General features: G+C 38.7%; 2 protein-coding genes across 10 annotated transcripts in view; one reads left to right on the forward strand and one right to left on the reverse strand.

Annotated features, from left to right (window-relative positions):
• Window positions 1-16255, forward strand: part of prkcz (protein kinase C, zeta) — a 279023-nt gene extending 262768 nt beyond the window's left edge. For 4 of the 9 annotated variants that reach the window (XM_069918552.1, XM_069918548.1, XM_069918553.1 and 1 more), the window contains 2 exons: window positions 4805-4920; window positions 9444-13343. In XM_069918552.1, coding sequence (XP_069774653.1) covers window positions 4805-4920; window positions 9444-9531 — 204 coding nt within the window. In that variant the 3' untranslated portion in view covers window positions 9532-13343. Of the gene's footprint in view, window positions 1-4804; window positions 4921-9443; window positions 13344-14151; window positions 14385-16167 lie in introns of those variants that run through there. The other 5 variants (XM_069918551.1, XM_069918549.1, XR_011351704.1 and 2 more) reach the window with 5 other exon arrangements.
• The window catches only part of LOC138752965 (uncharacterized), a 36599-nt gene continuing 27842 nt past the window's right edge, over window positions 10287-19043 (reverse strand). The window contains exons 5-6 of the mRNA XM_069915565.1: window positions 13918-16424; window positions 10287-13036 (exon numbers count right to left, since the gene is read on the reverse strand). Of these exons, the coding sequence (XP_069771666.1) occupies window positions 16385-16424 (40 nt within the window). The 3' untranslated portion in view covers window positions 10287-13036; window positions 13918-16384. The remainder of the gene's footprint in view (window positions 13037-13917; window positions 16425-19043) is intronic.

Consider the following 19043-nt stretch of genomic DNA (forward strand, 5'->3'; position numbering starts at 1 on the left):
AAGGATCAGTCAGGTGAAATCAGATAGGAACCATAAGCATATAAAGGAAGCAGGAAAAGAATTAAAATAAGAAATGAAGGAAGCTGAAAAGCCCATGAAATATCCTAATAGGATTGGATTGACATTTTATATGAGGGAGAAATGGGTAGGGTCCACAAGAATAAAAGAGGGAATTTGTACATGAAGACAGGAATTGCAGGAGGTCTTGGACACTTTATATCAGTGAGGAGAGAAACATGGATGATGGATGGAGAGATCAGGGGATGGTATGTTGATATTATTGAGTCTCTTGAACACCAATGAGTTGGATATATCCCCAGGACCTGTCCCAGGATAATGAAGGGAGCAAGTGCTGAGATGAGCTGGGTCTTTGACAGAGATCATTGTTAGCTATTGAGCCACAGGCAAAGTCTCAGAAGACTAGAAAGTAGCCAATGCAGTGTCCCTAGGTTCAAGAAGGGCAAAAGGGATAATCCAGGAAATTATAGGCCTTGCGTCAATAGTAGGGATGTTGTTTGGAGTAGGATTTACTGGCATCAGGATAGTCAGTATGGCTTTATGCAGGGTAGGTTCTGTCTCACAAATGAGATCCTTTTGAGGAGGTGATAAAAATGATCGATGAGGATAGGACATGGATGGATTTCTAGATGACCACTAGAGTTTTAACATTGTAGGTCTAAATTTTCATGGTTCTTCAGTTCTGGCCTTGAATTTTCTGATTCTATTTAATTGTGTCAAGGGCAGGTGCTTTGTGTTTAAATTCTTGTATTTTCTGCTATTATGTTCTTAAAGACTGTGATGTCACATGAGTAATTAATAGAACAATAACTGCTCAAAGAGTAACAGATAAGCAATGTGCTAAATATTTTGCTCTCCATTTCAGCTCCAATCACCAAAAACTCCATGAATAAATCTTTTGCTGAAATTATCCAGAAGCAATATTCAAAGCTCAGATTTATTGTCAGTACATAAATGACATCACATACAACTGTGCGATTTTTTTTTTACTGCTGGCCAGGCAGAATTTTTACTTGTCAGTATTGCAAAAAAACGGTACTCAAAATATGTATACAAAAGAGAGAAATGTAAATAAGAAGGAAGTGTAAACAACCATGCAATTCAGAAATAAATAGTATTCAATAATAAATAATGTGCAAATTAAGGATTCTTAAAGTTCCTGATTCAATTTGTGGTTGAGGAGTCTGATGGTAGAGGGTTAGCAGCTGTTCGTGAACTGGTGGTACGAGTCTTGCTGCATTTATACTTCTTTCCTGATGGCAGAAGTGAGAATAGAGTGTGCCCTGTTGGGTTGGATCCTTGATGATTGCTACTGCTCTCCCATGGCAGTGATCCATGTAGTTTCTCAATCCTAGGGAGTACTGGGTGTGGTGTACTGGGCTTTGTCCACTACCTTTTGCAGGGCTTTCTGCTCAGTTATTGGTGCCCCCATATCAGGCCGCGATTCAGCCAGTCAACACACTTTTCACTACACATCTGTAGAAGTTTGCCAAGGTATTCGATGCCATACCAAACCTCCGCAAACCCCTGAGGAGATCAAGGTGCTGACATGCTTTCTTCACGATGACAACCACATGCTGGTTCCAGGAATGGTCCGCTGAAATCGTGACTACCAGGAATTTAAATTTGCTTACCTTCTTCACCTCTTATCCCTCACTGATCGCTTGCCTCTGGTTTCCCCCCCACCCCACAAAGTCCACAATCACCTCCTTGGTTTTGGTGACATTGAGTGCAAGGTTGTTGTTAGTACTCTATTCAGCCAAATTTTCAATCTCTCTCCTTTTAAACAACCCACTACCATGGTGTCGTTAGATTGTGTTATTGTCGTACTGAACCACACAGTTAATCTCCTACAATTGTTGGAAATCTGGAATAAAAATAAAATGCTGGAAATGCTCATCAGATCAGACACGTGGAGAGTTAAGTGTTTCAAGTCAACGTTCTGATGAAACTGCATCGAAACAAAATGACTGAAAATAGTCAAGAATTGTTAAAGGGTTGTCACACTGTAATCCTCCAGAAATGCATTTGATAGTTTCACTCACTTTACCCTCCTTGTAATGTGTTGATACCATCGTATTTAACACCAGCCATTAGACCTAACTGTGTGATCTGCATTCCCAGCGTGGTGTTTGTGAGAAATCTGATAGCTTCATTCTTGACTGTGGCTGCACCATGTTGCGTTTTATGCTGTGAGATATTTTATCAACATAAAACAAATTTTTACTTAATTTTTACATTATGCATGGTTTCTATTAAAATCAAAGGATTGGTAGAGTTTGTTTTTAAACTCTTAACTGGGGCCAAACATGATGTGAAATTGTGATATGTTCAGTGCTGGGTTTGGATGCAGTCCTACTTACATTCACAAAAATGTGATGGTGAATAAGATATGCAGAGGTTAGTGGAGAAATAGAAAGCTCAGAAGTGGCAGTTATGTATTTATCTTGTATGAGTGACATTCATCTGACATAAAAGACAGGAAATAGATATCACCAGTTCTTCACTTGGAAATAATCCTAGAAGCCATGTTTTTAACTGCATAAAAGGTATAACAGAGATACTGGACTGCAGAGGCTGGATTCTGGAGTAAAAAATAAACTGGAAGGTTTATTCAGCAGGTCAAGCAGTCTGTGATGTGAAAGAGTCCAGCAACATTTCAAGTTGAGACTTTGCATCAGGACAGATTGTAAAGGGAGAGGTGGGAGTTGACAAGTGACAGATAGAACTAGATGGGAGGCGATAAAAAGAGATGACAATGGAATTGCCAGGTTATGGAATTTGATACAAAAAGGTGTTCGTGGAACCAGTTAAGGAAGGGATAGTGGGGAGAGAGAAACAGCAGAGGGAGAGCATTGGGAACCCAGTGGTGACAGGCAGATTGGAACCAGGAGGGAGAAGAGAAAGGAACTAGGTAATGGGAGACTGCAGAGGGCAGGGGTTGAAAAGAAAGGGGTGTGTGTGAGAGGACCCAGGTGAATCGGGAGGAGAGGGGGAAGGAACAGAGGAGGAGTGGGTTAACTGAAATTGGAGAACTCAGTGTTGATGCTGTTGGGTTGTAGACCACCCAGGTCGTTCTTCCATCTTGTATTTGGCCTCACTCTTGCAATGGAAGAGAGCAAGGGCAGACAGGCCAGTGTGGGAAATCGGCTGGTCTGACACCACCAGAGCCCCAAGAATGCCAGATGATCAGAAAATTGCCAATTTCTCCTTTTTTCAGCAACAGTGGGTACTAATATTTCTGTGGGACCTGGAAGCTGCTGTTCAATCCTGTGGCTGTAGATGTTCTCAGTGCCTGATCACAGGGGAGGGTAGTACTCTTCCACTATAGTAAAATATGAAAGAATCATGGCAAGCAAAACTGTGGAATCATTAACAGGATTTGATCACTGTTTTATTGATGACGTTTGAAATGGGGTGAAGTATGAAGGAAAAGGAGAAAATAATCAAGTATCTTAGTGCTCCCTGAAATTATTTTTGTTTGTTTGCTCCCTTATTATTGCTGTGTTTGTTGATGGGTGTTGGAGCATAGAGTGCATCTTTTGCCTTTAGAGTGCTTTTTCATTAATGCCCATAATAGTTGAGTAAGTGGTGGAGAGGACCACAGAGATAATGGAAGAAATCATTTACACATGGTGCTAGCATGCAGCACTGAATCTACTCTTCTAAAAGATCAGTGCATCTCCTTCCATGGAAACCAGCCTCAGCATCAAATGGGATTCATTGTTGTATATTAATGTGTAGTCTTTTTTTCCTAGAATTATTTGTAAATGCATAATTTTTCTGTCCATTCCTCCAGTAGCCTTCAGATTTTTCAAAATCCAAGCTTGAATTTTATCTGATTATTACTTCTCTCCATTCCATACATTCTGGGTAATCTTTGCACTTTGGGCTCAGTTTGTCAATTTCTAACTTGCATTGTAGCTGACCTAACTGATGAGACTCCAAACTCTGACACAGTGGATACACTTGATATCACTGGATTGGGGTACTTTTTTCATCTCTCGTTTGGCTCGAAGTAGAATTAATTCTCATTAGCTCCATAGAGCAAGACAGTAAATACATTGTCCAATTTTCACTGAGAAAATAACCTAGTTTATCTTAAACTCAGCCAGTCTCACAGCATCCAAAGAGGTAAAGATGCATTACATTTCAGGCCCGAAATGTCTGTAATATCTCCTAGGTGAAATCAGCTGAATTCCTCTAGCATCTGTGTTTTTACTACAATCACCCTACCTTATTTAAAAAATGCAACGTCCTATCCATTAATCATATCAATGATACATCTGTTACATGGAGCCCCTTGGAAGGATGGCATGGTGGAATAACACTGAAGAGAAACAGCATTTGTGACCTTCAACTCCAAACAAGAGGCAGAATTTTATTCTTGCAATAGTTGTCAACTTCACTCAATGTGAGTTTTTTAAACAAAGATTTTAAATTCTAAAATCCAGATGACAAATCTGGATCACCTGAGAATCTGGACTCTGCTTTTGCGTGCATGCAAGTTCTGAGTGTCACAGATGTACTGCCTGAGAATCTGAACTGACCCATTCCCTGAACAGTCTGGATTTTAGAACTTTTTCTGTCTAACAGCTTGGTATATATATATGTCTTTTTTTCAATATTGTAACCTCATCACAACAGAGAAAAAACAAAGTTGACATTATTTGTAAGTGCAGCTTAGGGTAAACTATGTCATCTCTATTTTGAATTGATCCACTTTACTCTGGTCTCGGCAGAGCTTTGCAGAGTTCTCACCTGACTTCTAATTTTCTTTCCTCAGTTGGAGAAGAAACAAGTGACACCTCCCTTTAAGCCACAGATCACTGATGATTATGGTTTGGAAAACTTTGACACGCAGTTTACAAGCGAACCTGTGCAGCTCACACCAGACGATGAGTGAGTATATAGATTTGTGTATTTTGAAAATATTAAATCTAACTATGGCATTTTTTTTTTTAAGTTTTAGAATTTTGTGTGTTTTCTATTGGAAGTTAACATGAGTCAAAACAACTCTATTTCATCCTGTACGAGAATATATAAACTTTTGTAAGATTTAAGATGAATCGGGTTTTATGTTGGCAGAGTATAATTAAAAGCATTTTTTTTTAATGGTGATTCAAATATTTCAGTTTGGCTGCATACAATTCTTATTTTCACCAATAAGTTTGTATAGAAATGCGTTGAACCCAAAACTTGGAATCTGCAGTAATTGGCACTGATATTTAACATTTTCCCCTCCATAAACAACTCATGTTTGTCTTCCACACAGCTACTCTCAAAGTTTAAAACTTAGTACACATAACAATTGATACAAGATTTTAAAAAAATTATTTATTAAAAGTGGTCCAGTGCATCTTGAACTTTGGGACACTTATTATGCAGTTTCATCAGTAATTTTATTTACAAATCTCATTAGATATTAGTCATTAATCACATCACAAGAAAAAAGCAAAAGTGACAAATCTCTCAGTAGCTCAGACAGCATGCATGCACAGACCCTCTTTCAAGTCTGGCAAAATCCATCTGGATTACAGGGATCTTAAAAAGCATGACATCTCTGTACAGTCATAAAGATTGAGAAGTTTCATTGTTGTAACAAGGAAAGCATTTAGCCTTGTCCCTCCAGGTAGCAGGTCTCACCACTGCAGATGTGCACCTTCCTGCAGGAGCTGCTAGATTGCAAAGGGGGCACCAACACTTTGCTCTTCAGCCCAAGGATAATAAATAGTTCCCCATTTTCTCGAATCAGAATGTGCTGCTAATTGAAGCCAAGCAGTTACATTTCTCTTGAGAATTAGACCGTGGATGTTTGTAGTAAAGAAGGATGTTTACAGAAAAACCCAAGAAAACACTGAATTGACAAAGTCCAAAGCTAATCCCACTTCTCTCGTAATTTTTTTTTTGTTTGCTGGCACTCTTCCTCATTATACGCCACCAGAAACTCTTGTGGTCGGTTTTATATTCCTCATTAAATTCATGTTCTCTTTTCTTCATCCATTGAATTAAACTAAACTGTTGCTTTCCACCAAATACCACTACAGCTTCAATTAGCCATAAATGGGGCTCTTTTCCCAAAGTGATTTCTCAGATATTCTTCTTTGAAAATAATGAAATATTTGCCATCGCATTTTAATTCACATTCTACTTAAGTTAATGCTCTCATCATTCCCAAGTAACTGCCTTTATTTAAATTTTAAGTTCATGTTTAAGACCTGAGTATGTCACAAGTAAATTGTAAATGGAATTCTATTGTTATATTTGACCTTTCCAAAATAGTTTTTTTGACATAAGACTATTCATCTCATTACATATGACCAGATGTAAAATGGCCTATTCCCTGATACTGTTCTAATACAGTGGTTCTCAACCTTTTATTTTCCATTCACCCACCACAGCATGAGGGACCCTCCCTCCCTCACAACCCATAACCTCCACTTTTCATACATCCATATGGTTTTCTAAGAATCTTTTAAATGTCTTCAACTCGCATCAGTGCATTGTCTTTGACATTCTCCCTAAATTTCTTTCCATCCACTTAAATGGATGTCCTCTGATACTGGCCATTGCCACCCTGGGAGAAAGGTGCTGGCTGTCAACTCTATCTACGCCTCTCATAATAACCTCTATAAACAGTCTTTTTTCCTATGTCGCTCCAAAGAAAAAAGCCCGAATTTCTGAAGAAGACATTCTCTAATCCAGACAGCATCCTAATTTTTTTAATCCTCTCTCAAGCTACTATATCTTTCCTACAATGACCAGAAATGAATGCAATGTTCTTTAAGTAGGGTCTAACCAGAGTTTTATGGAGCTGCAACATTAACTCACAGCTCTTTAACTCAATCCCCTGACTAATAAAGGCTAGCATACCATACACCTTCCTAAACACCCTGTCAAATTGTGCAGTAACTTTAGGAATCTATGGACTTGGACCTGTAGTAACCTCTGTTCCTCCACACTGCTAAGAATTCTTCCATTAACCTTTAATCTACAAAGTTATCACTTCACACATTTCCACATTGAGGTTCAACCTTCACTTCTCTGCCCAATTCTGCATCCTCTCTACATCCTGTTGTAACCCACAACAACCTTCTGCACCTCCAATATCCATGTCGTCTGAAAATTTACCCAGCCCTCTACTTCTTCATCCAAGTAATTTATAAAAATCTCAGAGCAGGGATCCCGGAACGGATCCCCTGCAGAATGCCACGTCACCAACCTCCAGGCGGAGGTTGCCTTCTGTGGGCAAATCAATTCCACTCCACCAAGTTTCTATGGATCCCATGCCTCAATTTTCTGGATTAGCCTACCATGGGGAACCTTGCCAAACACAATACTAACTGATTTCTACCACACCCACTGCTCTACCTTCTATTTGTTTTGTCACATCCTTGAAAAACTATGAGGCTTGTGGGACATATCATACCCCACAAAGACATGCTGACTCTCCTTCTTAATAAGGCTATGTTTCAGCAAATGCTTGTAAATCCTGGCTCCAAAATTCCTCTACATTAGTCTCCCCACCATTTGAAGTAAGACTCACTGATCTACAGTTCCCTTAATTACCCGTTACCTTTCTTGAACAATGAAACATTTGCCATCCTCCAGTCTTCTACCATTCCTGTGCCCAGGATGGGTCACAAAGATAATTATCAATGCCCCAGCAATTACTTGCTGTATTAACCTCTGGTATATCCCACCTTGCCTCAGGATCTTATCGTCATGTTCTTTTCAGAAACTCCAACATTACAATCCTTCACCTGTTCTACACTATCCTGATGTTCATTAAGGACCCTCTCTCTGGTGAGCAAAGTATTCATTAGGGACCTCCCCTTCCCGGCATGTTTCCCCCTTTATCCCTGAGCGGTCTTACCTTCACTCTGGTTATCCTCCTGCTCTTCATCTACGACTAGAACGCGTTGATGTTTTCTTTAATCCTACTTGCCAAATCCTTTTCATTTCTTCCAGCTTTTCTCAGTCCCTCTTAAAAGCCATGATAGCAAATCACCAGCACAATAAAAAATGGAGCTATTTGTTGACAAGTTCAATCTACATAACACCCCTAATAATAAGGGCTGTCTGTGCCAGCCTGGAGCACATCTAACTTGAGCTGGTATTTGAGAAGTAACGTTTACCTATAGCGCCAGATAATAATTATTTAAAACCATGGCAAACAATGAGAAGCTGGAGACTCAGCAGATGAGGCAGGATCCATGGAGAGAAATGGAAATTGTCAGTATTTTGGGTTAGGACCCTTTTTTGAGATGAGGAGACATTTGTGTTATTTTTTTTATTAGTTCTTGTATTGTGATCACCATTAACAAGATGATGCTAACTGCCCTTCCCCACTTAAGACTGTTAAGGGTAAACTACTCAGCATTGGTGGAAAGGCAGGTTGCAATGAGGCTATATTATGACTCCATCAAGATAAAAATGGAATGAGTGAGTGGGCAGACTTGGCAAACGAGTTTAATGTGGGAAAGTGTGAGGTCACGTATTTCAGTAAGAGAAGTCAAAGGCAATTATCTAAGTGGAAAGAAGCTGGAACTCGGTGAAGTACAGAGGGATCGGTGTTCATTTGCATGAATCACAAAAAGTTAGTATGAAGATGTAGCAAGTAGTTACAAAAGTTCAGTAAAATCCCCATTATCTGCAACTGGCAAAAATAATTGTGGAAAATAAATAGGTTAAAAAATTCAGAAGTTTAAAATTGGCATGCCTTGCTGTTAGTTTGCCAATCTTTGCAATCTCAAGCAACCGGAAAATTCACTAATCCCCAGGGGTTTTACTGTAAATGGCACAATAAGTGTAAAAGATTGGAGTTAAGAAACGGGTAAGTTTTGTTGCAATTGTCTAAGCTGTTGATGACGGCAGTCCTGGAGGACTGCAGAGTTTTAAACCCCAAACCATAGGAATTGGGCCAGTCCAAAGAACATTCAGCAAGCTGATTCCTGTCACAAGAGCATGAATTTACTTCAAAAGAATGAGGGTGAACGTACAAGAGGTTTGACAATGTTGAAGATTGAGATATTTTCATTCATACAATGAACATTTTCAAATTTCTTCTCACAGAGGATTAAGAATTTCTGGAATTCTCTATCTCAGTTGTGGAGATAATCCTGTGCTCCCTTTAACCTCACCAGGTTAACTCGTAAAAATGTTATAATACTGCAGAATATCAAAAAATGAATTAAAAGCATATTGGTTATTAATGGGAAAATCATCCAATAGTCCAGAAATTCACCAATATGGCACAACCAAAGTCCAAATCGAACTTTTCTCATTACAGCACATTACAAGTAACGTGCGTGCATGGAAGAGTGCTGAATCTCTTAAGTTTGTCCACAGAGTTCACATTCAAATTGTTGTCATATTTAAATATTACTTCAATGTCAACTTTTTATTTTAAATCACTCTTGCAGGGATGTAATAAAAAGAATTGACCAATCAGAATTTGAGGGATTTGAATATATTAACCCTTTGCTGATGTCATCAGAGGAAACTGTATGAACAAGCAGCATTTGAAGGTGGGACTGTTTTACCTCATTTGTCAAAGGTCAGCTTCAGTGAACTTCAGACTCCATTTTGACTTCTCAAGTTGGTAACTTTTTCCCAAACCTACCCGCATGCAAAGTTGTGGATCTGGTGCAAGTTTTCCAAGAGTGCTGCCAACTATAGTGACAGCTGCTTGAGCAACACAAAGGAAGGGTGTTTCAATGGTAGAGTTCCATAAAACAGCCACAGTGTCTCCTTCTCAAGTGGACACTGATTCAACTGGCATTTTGTCAGTGAAGGGAAGACTGTCTGACCCGTGCCTGCTTCCGTGAAAGAAAACTCCTTTTGTTCCCTCAAAATAAGGAATTACACGATGGTTTCTATGAAGGAACTTGGAGACACTGCACTTTCTCTCTCTTTATAAGTAGATATTCAGAGGGTTGACCTCAAGAGAAGGAATGTACTATATTATTTAAGAACAGTAGTATGGGTATCTACACCTTAACCTGAGATTGCCTTTTGACAACTGGCTCATGTGATTTACAAACCACTGTCTCTAACCTATGTAAGCAATAAAATACAAGATATCTGTGCACGGTTGGTCAATAATGTACACTTGGATTAATCCTATTGTAATATTGGGTGGTTGAGATCTAATCCAAAAATACTTTATTAACCAATGAATCACAATTCTTGTTAATTGCTGCTATATTATATAATGCCATGGAACAGCTGGTTTTAAAAAATTAATGTTTTTATCATATTAAATATTGTAAGATATATATACAGCTAGAAGCAAGTGAACTGTTCATGATTATATACCAAGCTTTTCTGTTAAATTGCACCATAGATTGCAACTAAAATTAAACCACTTTTGGTTTCTTGCTAGACTTGGACAAGTGTTACTTGTTGGAATTAAATCTTCATTTTGTTAGGATTTTTAAAAAGTAGGATTTAAGACTTGCAATGAAATATAATAGTATACATCCTTCTCCCGTCTGAAGACTGTATTAAAATAGACAAAAGATTGTTAGAAATGGTGACTGATTAATGCTGCCTTTAAGAGCTTAGAGTAGTGCAAACCATCTTCTATCCCTTAAATAAATATTGCAACCAATGTTACTGGAAGGGCACTTGGAAAATAAATAATCTGAACTCCCTAATTTCTAGATATCAAGCTAACAAACCAGCAAATGAAAGAGGTTTTGTTTTTATAATCAGTAGGTTATGCAGAAGCCATGAAATTGGAAATTTTTCATCAAATTCTACCCTCACATTTCTAAACAACTTTATTTTTATTTTTGAAACTGCTTCGAATCCAGAAATTAGGAAACTCTGTATGTGGATTCCAAAGATTTGTTTTGAGACAGTGAAGTGCCTAAAATGTTCTCTGACCATGTCAATTATTTCTCTTAAAGATTAGATATAACCAGAATCCAGGATAAATCTCTACAGGGATGTCAGAAAGAACATTGTATTAAGATTACTATCACAATCCATCAATGTACATAGATTATTTAATCATTTATATTTGAAACCGTGCAATCTGCTGCTTTCTAAAAAGAGGGGAGTGTGGCGGTCTCTAAATTGCGTATGTGGACAAAAGTTCAGTATTTTGAGGTCCGTGGCTTGCCATTGCTCTGCTTTAGTCTGAAGAATGTGAAAATCAACTCACTGTTAATGATAAATAATGATTAACGAGCATTCTGTACTAAAACTATTTAAATAACTACACAATGATTTAATTTCCACATTTTCAGTTCTGAAACAGTGTCAAGAAAATGCTTTTTTATCTGTTAATCATGGCCGTTCTGTTTTGCTTGAGTTAGTGAATTGTTTGTGTTCCACTCACAATATTGCACAATTGAAGGATTAACTTTAAATAGTAGAAAATTTATCATTTAATAGAAAAATCCTGGAAATGCACAAACAGGTCCATAGGAAACTAAAGATATAAGCCAGTTCTGTTTGGGGAGAAAAGGCAAAGACGTATTCTGTTTTTCTGGATCTGCTCAATTTCTGTTTTTCTTCACAACTGCAGAATCGTGTTTAAGATAAAAGGATGTACAAAAATCTGGCATTCGGCCAGCACGAGCACAGTTTGTTCAAAACTAGGTTCATAGCAGGCGATGGAATTAATTCACACACTCACCCACATCCTTTAATTTAATCAGAGGATCCATGGCATTATATATACCGACTGGAACTGCACACATCTTAGCCAATCAGATTTTAACCATCTGGTCTATGACATTACCGGATATTAGGCCGGCTGCCAATTTTAGAAGTCTGTATGCAAACTGACGTGTAAAGCAGTGGTTTTTCTGTTGCCAAATGCACCGCCATTTGCTAGTTCATTCCTCTCCATTTTTGCTTTGTAAACTATGCGTGCATCATTGAGGCTGATGGTATTGTGCTGAAGGGGAAATTTTTAATATTTTAAGTATTCCATTTTTTAAATTTGAAAATTATGAAGATGTGATTTCAATGTGCTAATATAATGTTTCCATGGTCAGGCTAAATGGATGTATGATCTCCAAAGGCAATTCAGAAAAGGATAGGATTATAACCAGTGCTGTTAAAAGCAACTACTGGGTGGAGGTGTTAGATCTATCCTTGTTTCTCTTTCTAATGTCTATAAATATAATAAACAGAAGCACAGAGCCAGGTCTATTTGGGCTCCAAATTCTATGTCAATTTTTCTTAAGAAACTGAAAATAATGGAAACTTATAGAAAGTCATCAGCATTTAAAAGAAAATGAGGTTAATATTACTGGTGGGATTAGTCACCAAAATTAACAAGTTTTGGTGACTAGACTGGGCCGTGTGTTACTGAAGCATGGACTCCTTGGTTAGTCAGCTTTGTAGACCAGTTGCCAAATGTCATTTGCTTGCCCTTTTGTGTATCTGGCAGATGAAAGTTAAAATAATTAAAAGTTCCTCCACCAAAAAAAAACAAAAAGTATGGCAGTGCCATAGTCAGTGGGCTTGTCAGTAGACCAGTGTCTTTTCTTAATCTTTTAAGAAGTGTACTAATTAAACACTGCCTCTTCTCACTTCACCAGGGGTCCACCTTTAAAAAAAAACTCGTTCCATTATAGAAACCTGCCACCTGTGTCAAGGTGGAGCAAAGAAAATAAAACTCACTCATTTGTGTTCCACGCCCATTTTTAAAAATAGAAATCCAAGCACAGTTTGCAGCCCATCGTGCCTGCCTCCCCACTGGCATCCAACTGAAGGCCCATTTCCCAGCATCCTTCATTACACTATTGGGCTCCTTTTTTAAATCGAATCCCTTGGGAATTTGTACATTTTAAAGACAAATGTTTTAAAATTGTAAATAATCTCCCATCCTTGAATACAGCCCTTGACCAAACCATGTGTATCAATGCCCCATGCGCCTGTTCCTTTTATTATTTATCTCAAATGTCCAAATAATTATTTTGCCAATCATCAGTGCTTTAAAATGGTTTCTTCTCCACTGAAATCTTTGAGCGTTTATTTTTCTTCTGATTGTTCACTATTTGGTGGGGTGGGGGGGTGGGGGGGGGGAGAGAAACAGAAGGGAAATGGTCACAAAAGAAACAATAAATGCTGCCCAAATTACTACCAATGTTTGAGTTTTACTTGCTGTATGCACTCAACTTTAGCAAATTAACCGTGCCTAAGGAAAAATAATCAATTTGGTCTGACCTGTTAATAAGGTTCTGGTGCAAGTGTACAGTGGTCTAACTTCGATTAGTCCTTAAGAAATTAGAGCTAATTTAATGACTGTAAAATAGTGAAATGTTCATTGTAGTTATTTTGTATAAATGACAATTGATTTATGGGTGTGAATTGTACTGTTCTTGCCTATTCTCATAAAAAATAGCTAATTTTAAAAAATTCAAGGTCATTTTTTGTGCAGGAAATTGTTGAATTGATCTAACCAGTTATGTACAGGACTAGCCTCACACATCTGAATTAAAGATTCTAGTGAAAGCAAAACAAAACTGATTCCATAGGGATGTGCTTCTAGGTTAGAGTAATAACCCAGGTTTGGTAAGTATTATTTATGTACTCTCACAGTACAGGTATTTCCCCCCCCCCCCCACCAAGGTTGAGCTTTAACGAATCCATAGTTATGCAAATATAGGTAAATCCTGCTTTACGAATACTGTACACGAATTACAAAATCTACTTATATGAAGAAACCAAAATGGGTCTTCACTTTACAAATTTTAAATTTACCAATGGTTTCTCAGGAATGCTCTACCTTTGTAAAGTGGGGTCTACCTGTAAAAAACATATAGCATAGATGCAGTAAAGCATCAATTTTTCATGGGGAATACCATTCGTCACAATGCTACAAAAAGGAAAAGATCATCTCCTGGCAAGGAACAATAAATAAGTGAAACTTACCAGTGGTCATTGTTGCCAGATTGAACACCTCGAATTCGGGGGAAGGGGTTTTTCCATTTTATATAGCTTTTATGCAAGTCTCCTTCCCATTAACCTGATAATAGAGCGGTTTCATGTTATTGGTTTTTGACTGTCTTCAATTGTATTCACTATCCCTCATGTCGTGAACAAAACCTTCCTTCAGCAACAAATCCAGGCTAAATTCACTAATTTTATTTTGATGTGTGCCAAAAGGAAGAAACTGGTGTTTCAACAATCGCATCCAGGTATTCCAACTCCTGGAAAGACTGGAGGAGGAGTTGGACCAAGCTCAGCCTTCAAGGGAGCAACCCTTTTACAACATTATTTTGTAAATTCTTCAAAAAATTCTGGGAGAAAAAACAAATGAAACCACTTCCCAGCATGGATGAGAAATAAGGAATTGGGAGCTTTCCATTTAAAGAAAATTCTGGTTGCATATTCAAAACGTGATTAAAAGTCACAACCTTCTTCCAACGTGAAATGTTTTAGAATGGTAAATGATGAAATGAAACCAATCCATAAACATCATTGAAAAGCATCTAGTATAGATCCCACTCCGTGAGGGCCTGCCCAGTTTTCAGTCTTGTGACTTAGACTACAACATGCCCCAGAATGCTAAGACTCACCAGTGGTGACAACTCCTGTCCAGGAGACTTGTGAGAAATGTATCCCTCGGTTCTGGAAATCTGATACATGTTCTTACAGATGGTCTTCCATATGAAACCTTACTGGTGAGTCTGTGGCACATTGTAATCTGTACAAGGCTGAAAACTGGGCAGACCTTGGCAAAATAACACCTGGCCAGCATTGAGTTTTTATTCTCCTGGGGTTTTTTTCCCCCCAGATTCTAATGAATATTCAAATTTTGGGGTAAAGTTTATACTCCAAATTTATCAGCTTCCATCCTCCAAAGTGTCATCATGTATCATTTAGTCCACTCAGGTTCTATATTTGTAAATAATACAAATTTCCAATCCAAGCACAAAACACTGACCCAGTTCTAAAATTTGAGACAGCTCACGAGCAATGCTTGTTTTGAGTGCCTCCTGTTGAACCACAGTTAAGTGGCTGGGAAATTTGCCAAAGATTTTCCAGAAAAAAAAGACTCTAGAGACTCAACAACTTGCCGAATGCCTGACTGAGTATCTAGCGAAAAGAAAAGCTGACAAGGCAGTGACCCAAACTCCATTCAATAGCAATAACTTGGCGAGAAAGAAAGTTAACTGAAAGTTTTTAAATTACAAGCAGAACCAATGAAGACAGTTCCTGATTTGACCACTGCAGTATGCTTTAGAAAGTGATAACTCCTCTGGCCATCACACCCTCAATGCTAAACCATTTTGATGTGGACCACTGTCATCCCCTTTATAATAAATGACAATACAAAGGACTGAGCAGTACCATATTTTTAATTGAAAATGATCACAATACCCTGCCTGTTCCATAACCAATGTAATTTTTCCTCATTACCAAAATATATATATTTTTTAATTATCTATCCAAAAAAGATTATGCAAATTTGGAAGATCCACTTATCACTGTCTGAATTTCATTTTTGTTTATGCCCAAATGTCCATGGTGCTGTTGGGCTTCCTCTCGGGAACCAGATTCAATAATCATTTTGACAACAGAAAACGTGCTCAGTCCCAGCAGTTTGATATTATTCAGCCTGTGTTGGTGCTGCAAGTTCCCCTTTATATTTTACATTGCTCTTCCTCCTTATGAAGGCAAGGATCACCTTCATTACTTTTTGAACCATGTGTCCAGACCTGGTGATAAATTGTCCCCAACTTTTTTAATAATTCACTCCCTAAAATAGCCATATTGATGGGAAGCTCTACAGCTTTCTCAATTAAACAAATTCTTCTGCTTCTTCAGCTTGTAAGGAACAGTTGGACATAAATATTGGTTATAGATTGTTACATTGCAGACCAGCAGCCATGGAAATTCACCAAGGTAGTGTTATAGTTTTCTTTTAAAACACTATATATTAATAACTACTCATAACAACACATTAGTCAAATCAAACCCAACTATGTATGTCAGAGAGATACCCAAAACATTACAGCTTAGGCACAATTCTGAAAAGTCATTCCAGTCTTAGAAACCTATTGTCGAAATGTAGACTTTTAAATTGAGGCCCAGAAGGAATCACGAAGTAAATGGGAGAGACTGACTGACCGGACTGATGAAAACCAGCGTTGAAAATTCTCGTTGCATTTTTTCCAGAGAAATATCCTTTCGTAGGAAAGATCGTCACAACTCCCCTTTGCATGTGGAAAGCGAAACGCGTTGACTTCCACAAGGCTTCCAACCCAGGTACAGGTCAGTCAAAGTGGTCACAGCGAGGTTCAATAATTCCCCTGACAGGGAGAATCAGCCAAATTGTCCATTATCACACGAGTCATTTCTGCCCAGTGGTCGCTGGTCATAAAGTGCTTTTCCTTCAGTGTTCCACACACAGGACTCCCTCACCACCTGTGTCCCTGGAAAAAGCACTCAATGACCTTTCTCCTCTACAAAGTAATGAATTTGGTACAGCCCGTTCCAGCTGATGCTACCCAATCTCTCCAAAGCTGTGAATGGTTGCAGCCCATACTAGCTCTAAAAGTGATGCTCTAAAAGCGAAACTCGGGCACATTGGTGACATCTAACATTTTTGATCTGTTTCACACACAAAGTTAACGTCAACTATTCTTTTGTCAGTTATAACCAACAAAAGATTAATATTCTATGGTTTATTTATAAACTAATTATTCACATCACATTTCAGTTCATATGGGTTAATAAATATTCAGTAATTAGCTCAACCACACAGATTAGGAAGGTCACAGGGCTGAATTCAACATATTTGGGGATACAATGTTGTCTGGAAAATGGATCAAATCATACGTACTTTTTTAACATGCAGATCATGCAAAAAGCAATTTACCCAGGGTTAGAGCAGATTAAAGTCAATTAAAGTCCATACGTCATTCATGGTTACGTAGCTTTTGACATCATAACCTGCACAATGCCATTTCTGCAAATTCCCAAAATTAAACTGATGCACTCAGGGGTAACCTGCAACCTTTGTTTATCATTCATAAAAACACTGCAGCAGTTTGTGGAGCTGTTCATTCATATCTTTGCAATCTGACCTCAATGTTTAACTCTCAGCATATGGCAGGCTCCTTTTCTCATTGCTAACTACAGGTATTTTTGAAAGTGTGCTTTACACCACTTCACTTTTACGAAAGACCTACATTAGGACTGGTTTTCACTAACCGAAAGAAATCCAAAGTGGATTTTCGCTTTTACGAAAAAAGGCGAAAAGCGAAAATAGTGTTTGGCATTTGTTTTGCCGTGAGCCGTTATAGAGTCCGCATGCACCCCAAGCAGCAGAGTGGCACCGCCAAGCTCCTTCCCTGGGAACTGCACTCAGCATCAAGCCACCATAGCTTTGAACTGCGTCTCTGAGCATCTGTGCTTTGTGTTGATTTAGCACGATGTGTCCTACGGTATCAGAAAAGCCTAAGAGAGCTCGCAAGGGTGTTACGCTTAGCATAAAACTGGACTGGGAATGGTCAAAAAAATTCCCATATAAATTAATGGTAATTGTTTCTTCACTTTATGCCATTTTGGCTTACTAAAGGTTTCATAGGAACACTACTTTCGGATAGCAGGGGAAACCTGCATATGGAAACTTGATTGAATTTTTTCTGTCATCACTACAATGTGTGCCAATTTGATCAGCCGTACCACTGAACACAGGTCTCAATTGGTGCATTGGATTACATCGTGAATGACCCCATGCAAGGATGTTTATGTTTACCTCTCCCCAATTTCCCCTGCAGCTATTACAGAAGATGGCTCTTGAAGATCTGGCCACCATTCCAGCCATCCATATGAAAATACCCAGCAGCCCTGCTTTGAACATCAACTTTGTAGACAAAGAAGTGGATAGTTTAGAAGGTCGTCAATAGGATACAGAGTTGGGGAGAGAAGTGGCAGATAGAGTTCAATCCAAATAAGGGTAAAATCTGCATTTTAAAAGGTCGAACTTGAAGGCAGAGTACATAGTTCATGGAAGGATTCTTAACAGTGGACAAATCTAGGAACTTTGGAGTACAAATTCATACATCTTTCAAGGTTGCCATGCAGGTTGATAGGGTAGTTTAGGCTTATGGTATGCTGGCTTTCATTACTCAGGGGATTGAGTTCAAGAGCCCTGAGGTGATGTTTGAGATCTCTAAAAGTCTGGTTAGGCCACACTGGGAATACTGTGTTCCGTTCTGGTTGCCTCATTACAGGATGTGCAAGAGATGGAGAGGGTGCAAAGGAGATTTACCAGGGTGCTGCCTGGATTAGAGAAAATGCCTTATGAGGCATGACCTTGGAATGAAGGATGAGAGGTGACTTAATAGATGTCTGCAGGATTATGAGAAGCATAGATAGGGTGGACAGTCACCACTTCCCTCCCTCCCTCCCCGCACGCCCCCCCCCCCCAACCAGGACAACAGTAGCAAATACCAGAAGACATCTGTACAAGGTGAGGGAAGAAAAGTTTAAGGGAGACGTCTGGGGTAATTTTATATTACATATACACACACCACACACACACACACACACACACACACACACACACACACACAACAGTGGGTGGCTGGAGTGCATTGTAAGGTTGTTACTAGAGGGACATTTAAAAGATTCTTAAACAGGCACATACATGCAAGAAAAGGAGGGTTTTCAGTGCAAGATAGGGAAGGTTTAGTTTGTTCAGTATTTAGACATCAGCACAATTTCCTGGGCCAAAGGACTGCACTGCTGTAATGTTCTGTGTTCTGTAACATATACCAATGAAGGGTGAACCCCAGTTTCTCAGTACAAGTGCTATAAATAAGTCTCACCAGACCCTAGTTATGGACTCAGAAGTCATCTGGGCATATCCTGTTCTGAGCCAGAGGTGTTAAGTGTGTAGATTGATTGAATGAGCTTAGCTGTGAACCCTCTGCAAATAATGCAATGACAAACACTAGGGAAGCTGAAAAATGACTAATGGGCACAGGTACACTGTGCTGCAAGATGCTTGGCACCCAGGATGGAGTCATTGCATTCAGATGATG

This window comes from Narcine bancroftii, chromosome 2 (genome assembly GCF_036971445.1).
Source record: "Narcine bancroftii isolate sNarBan1 chromosome 2, sNarBan1.hap1, whole genome shotgun sequence".
NCBI classification, from domain to species: Eukaryota; Metazoa; Chordata; class Chondrichthyes; order Torpediniformes; family Narcinidae; genus Narcine; species Narcine bancroftii.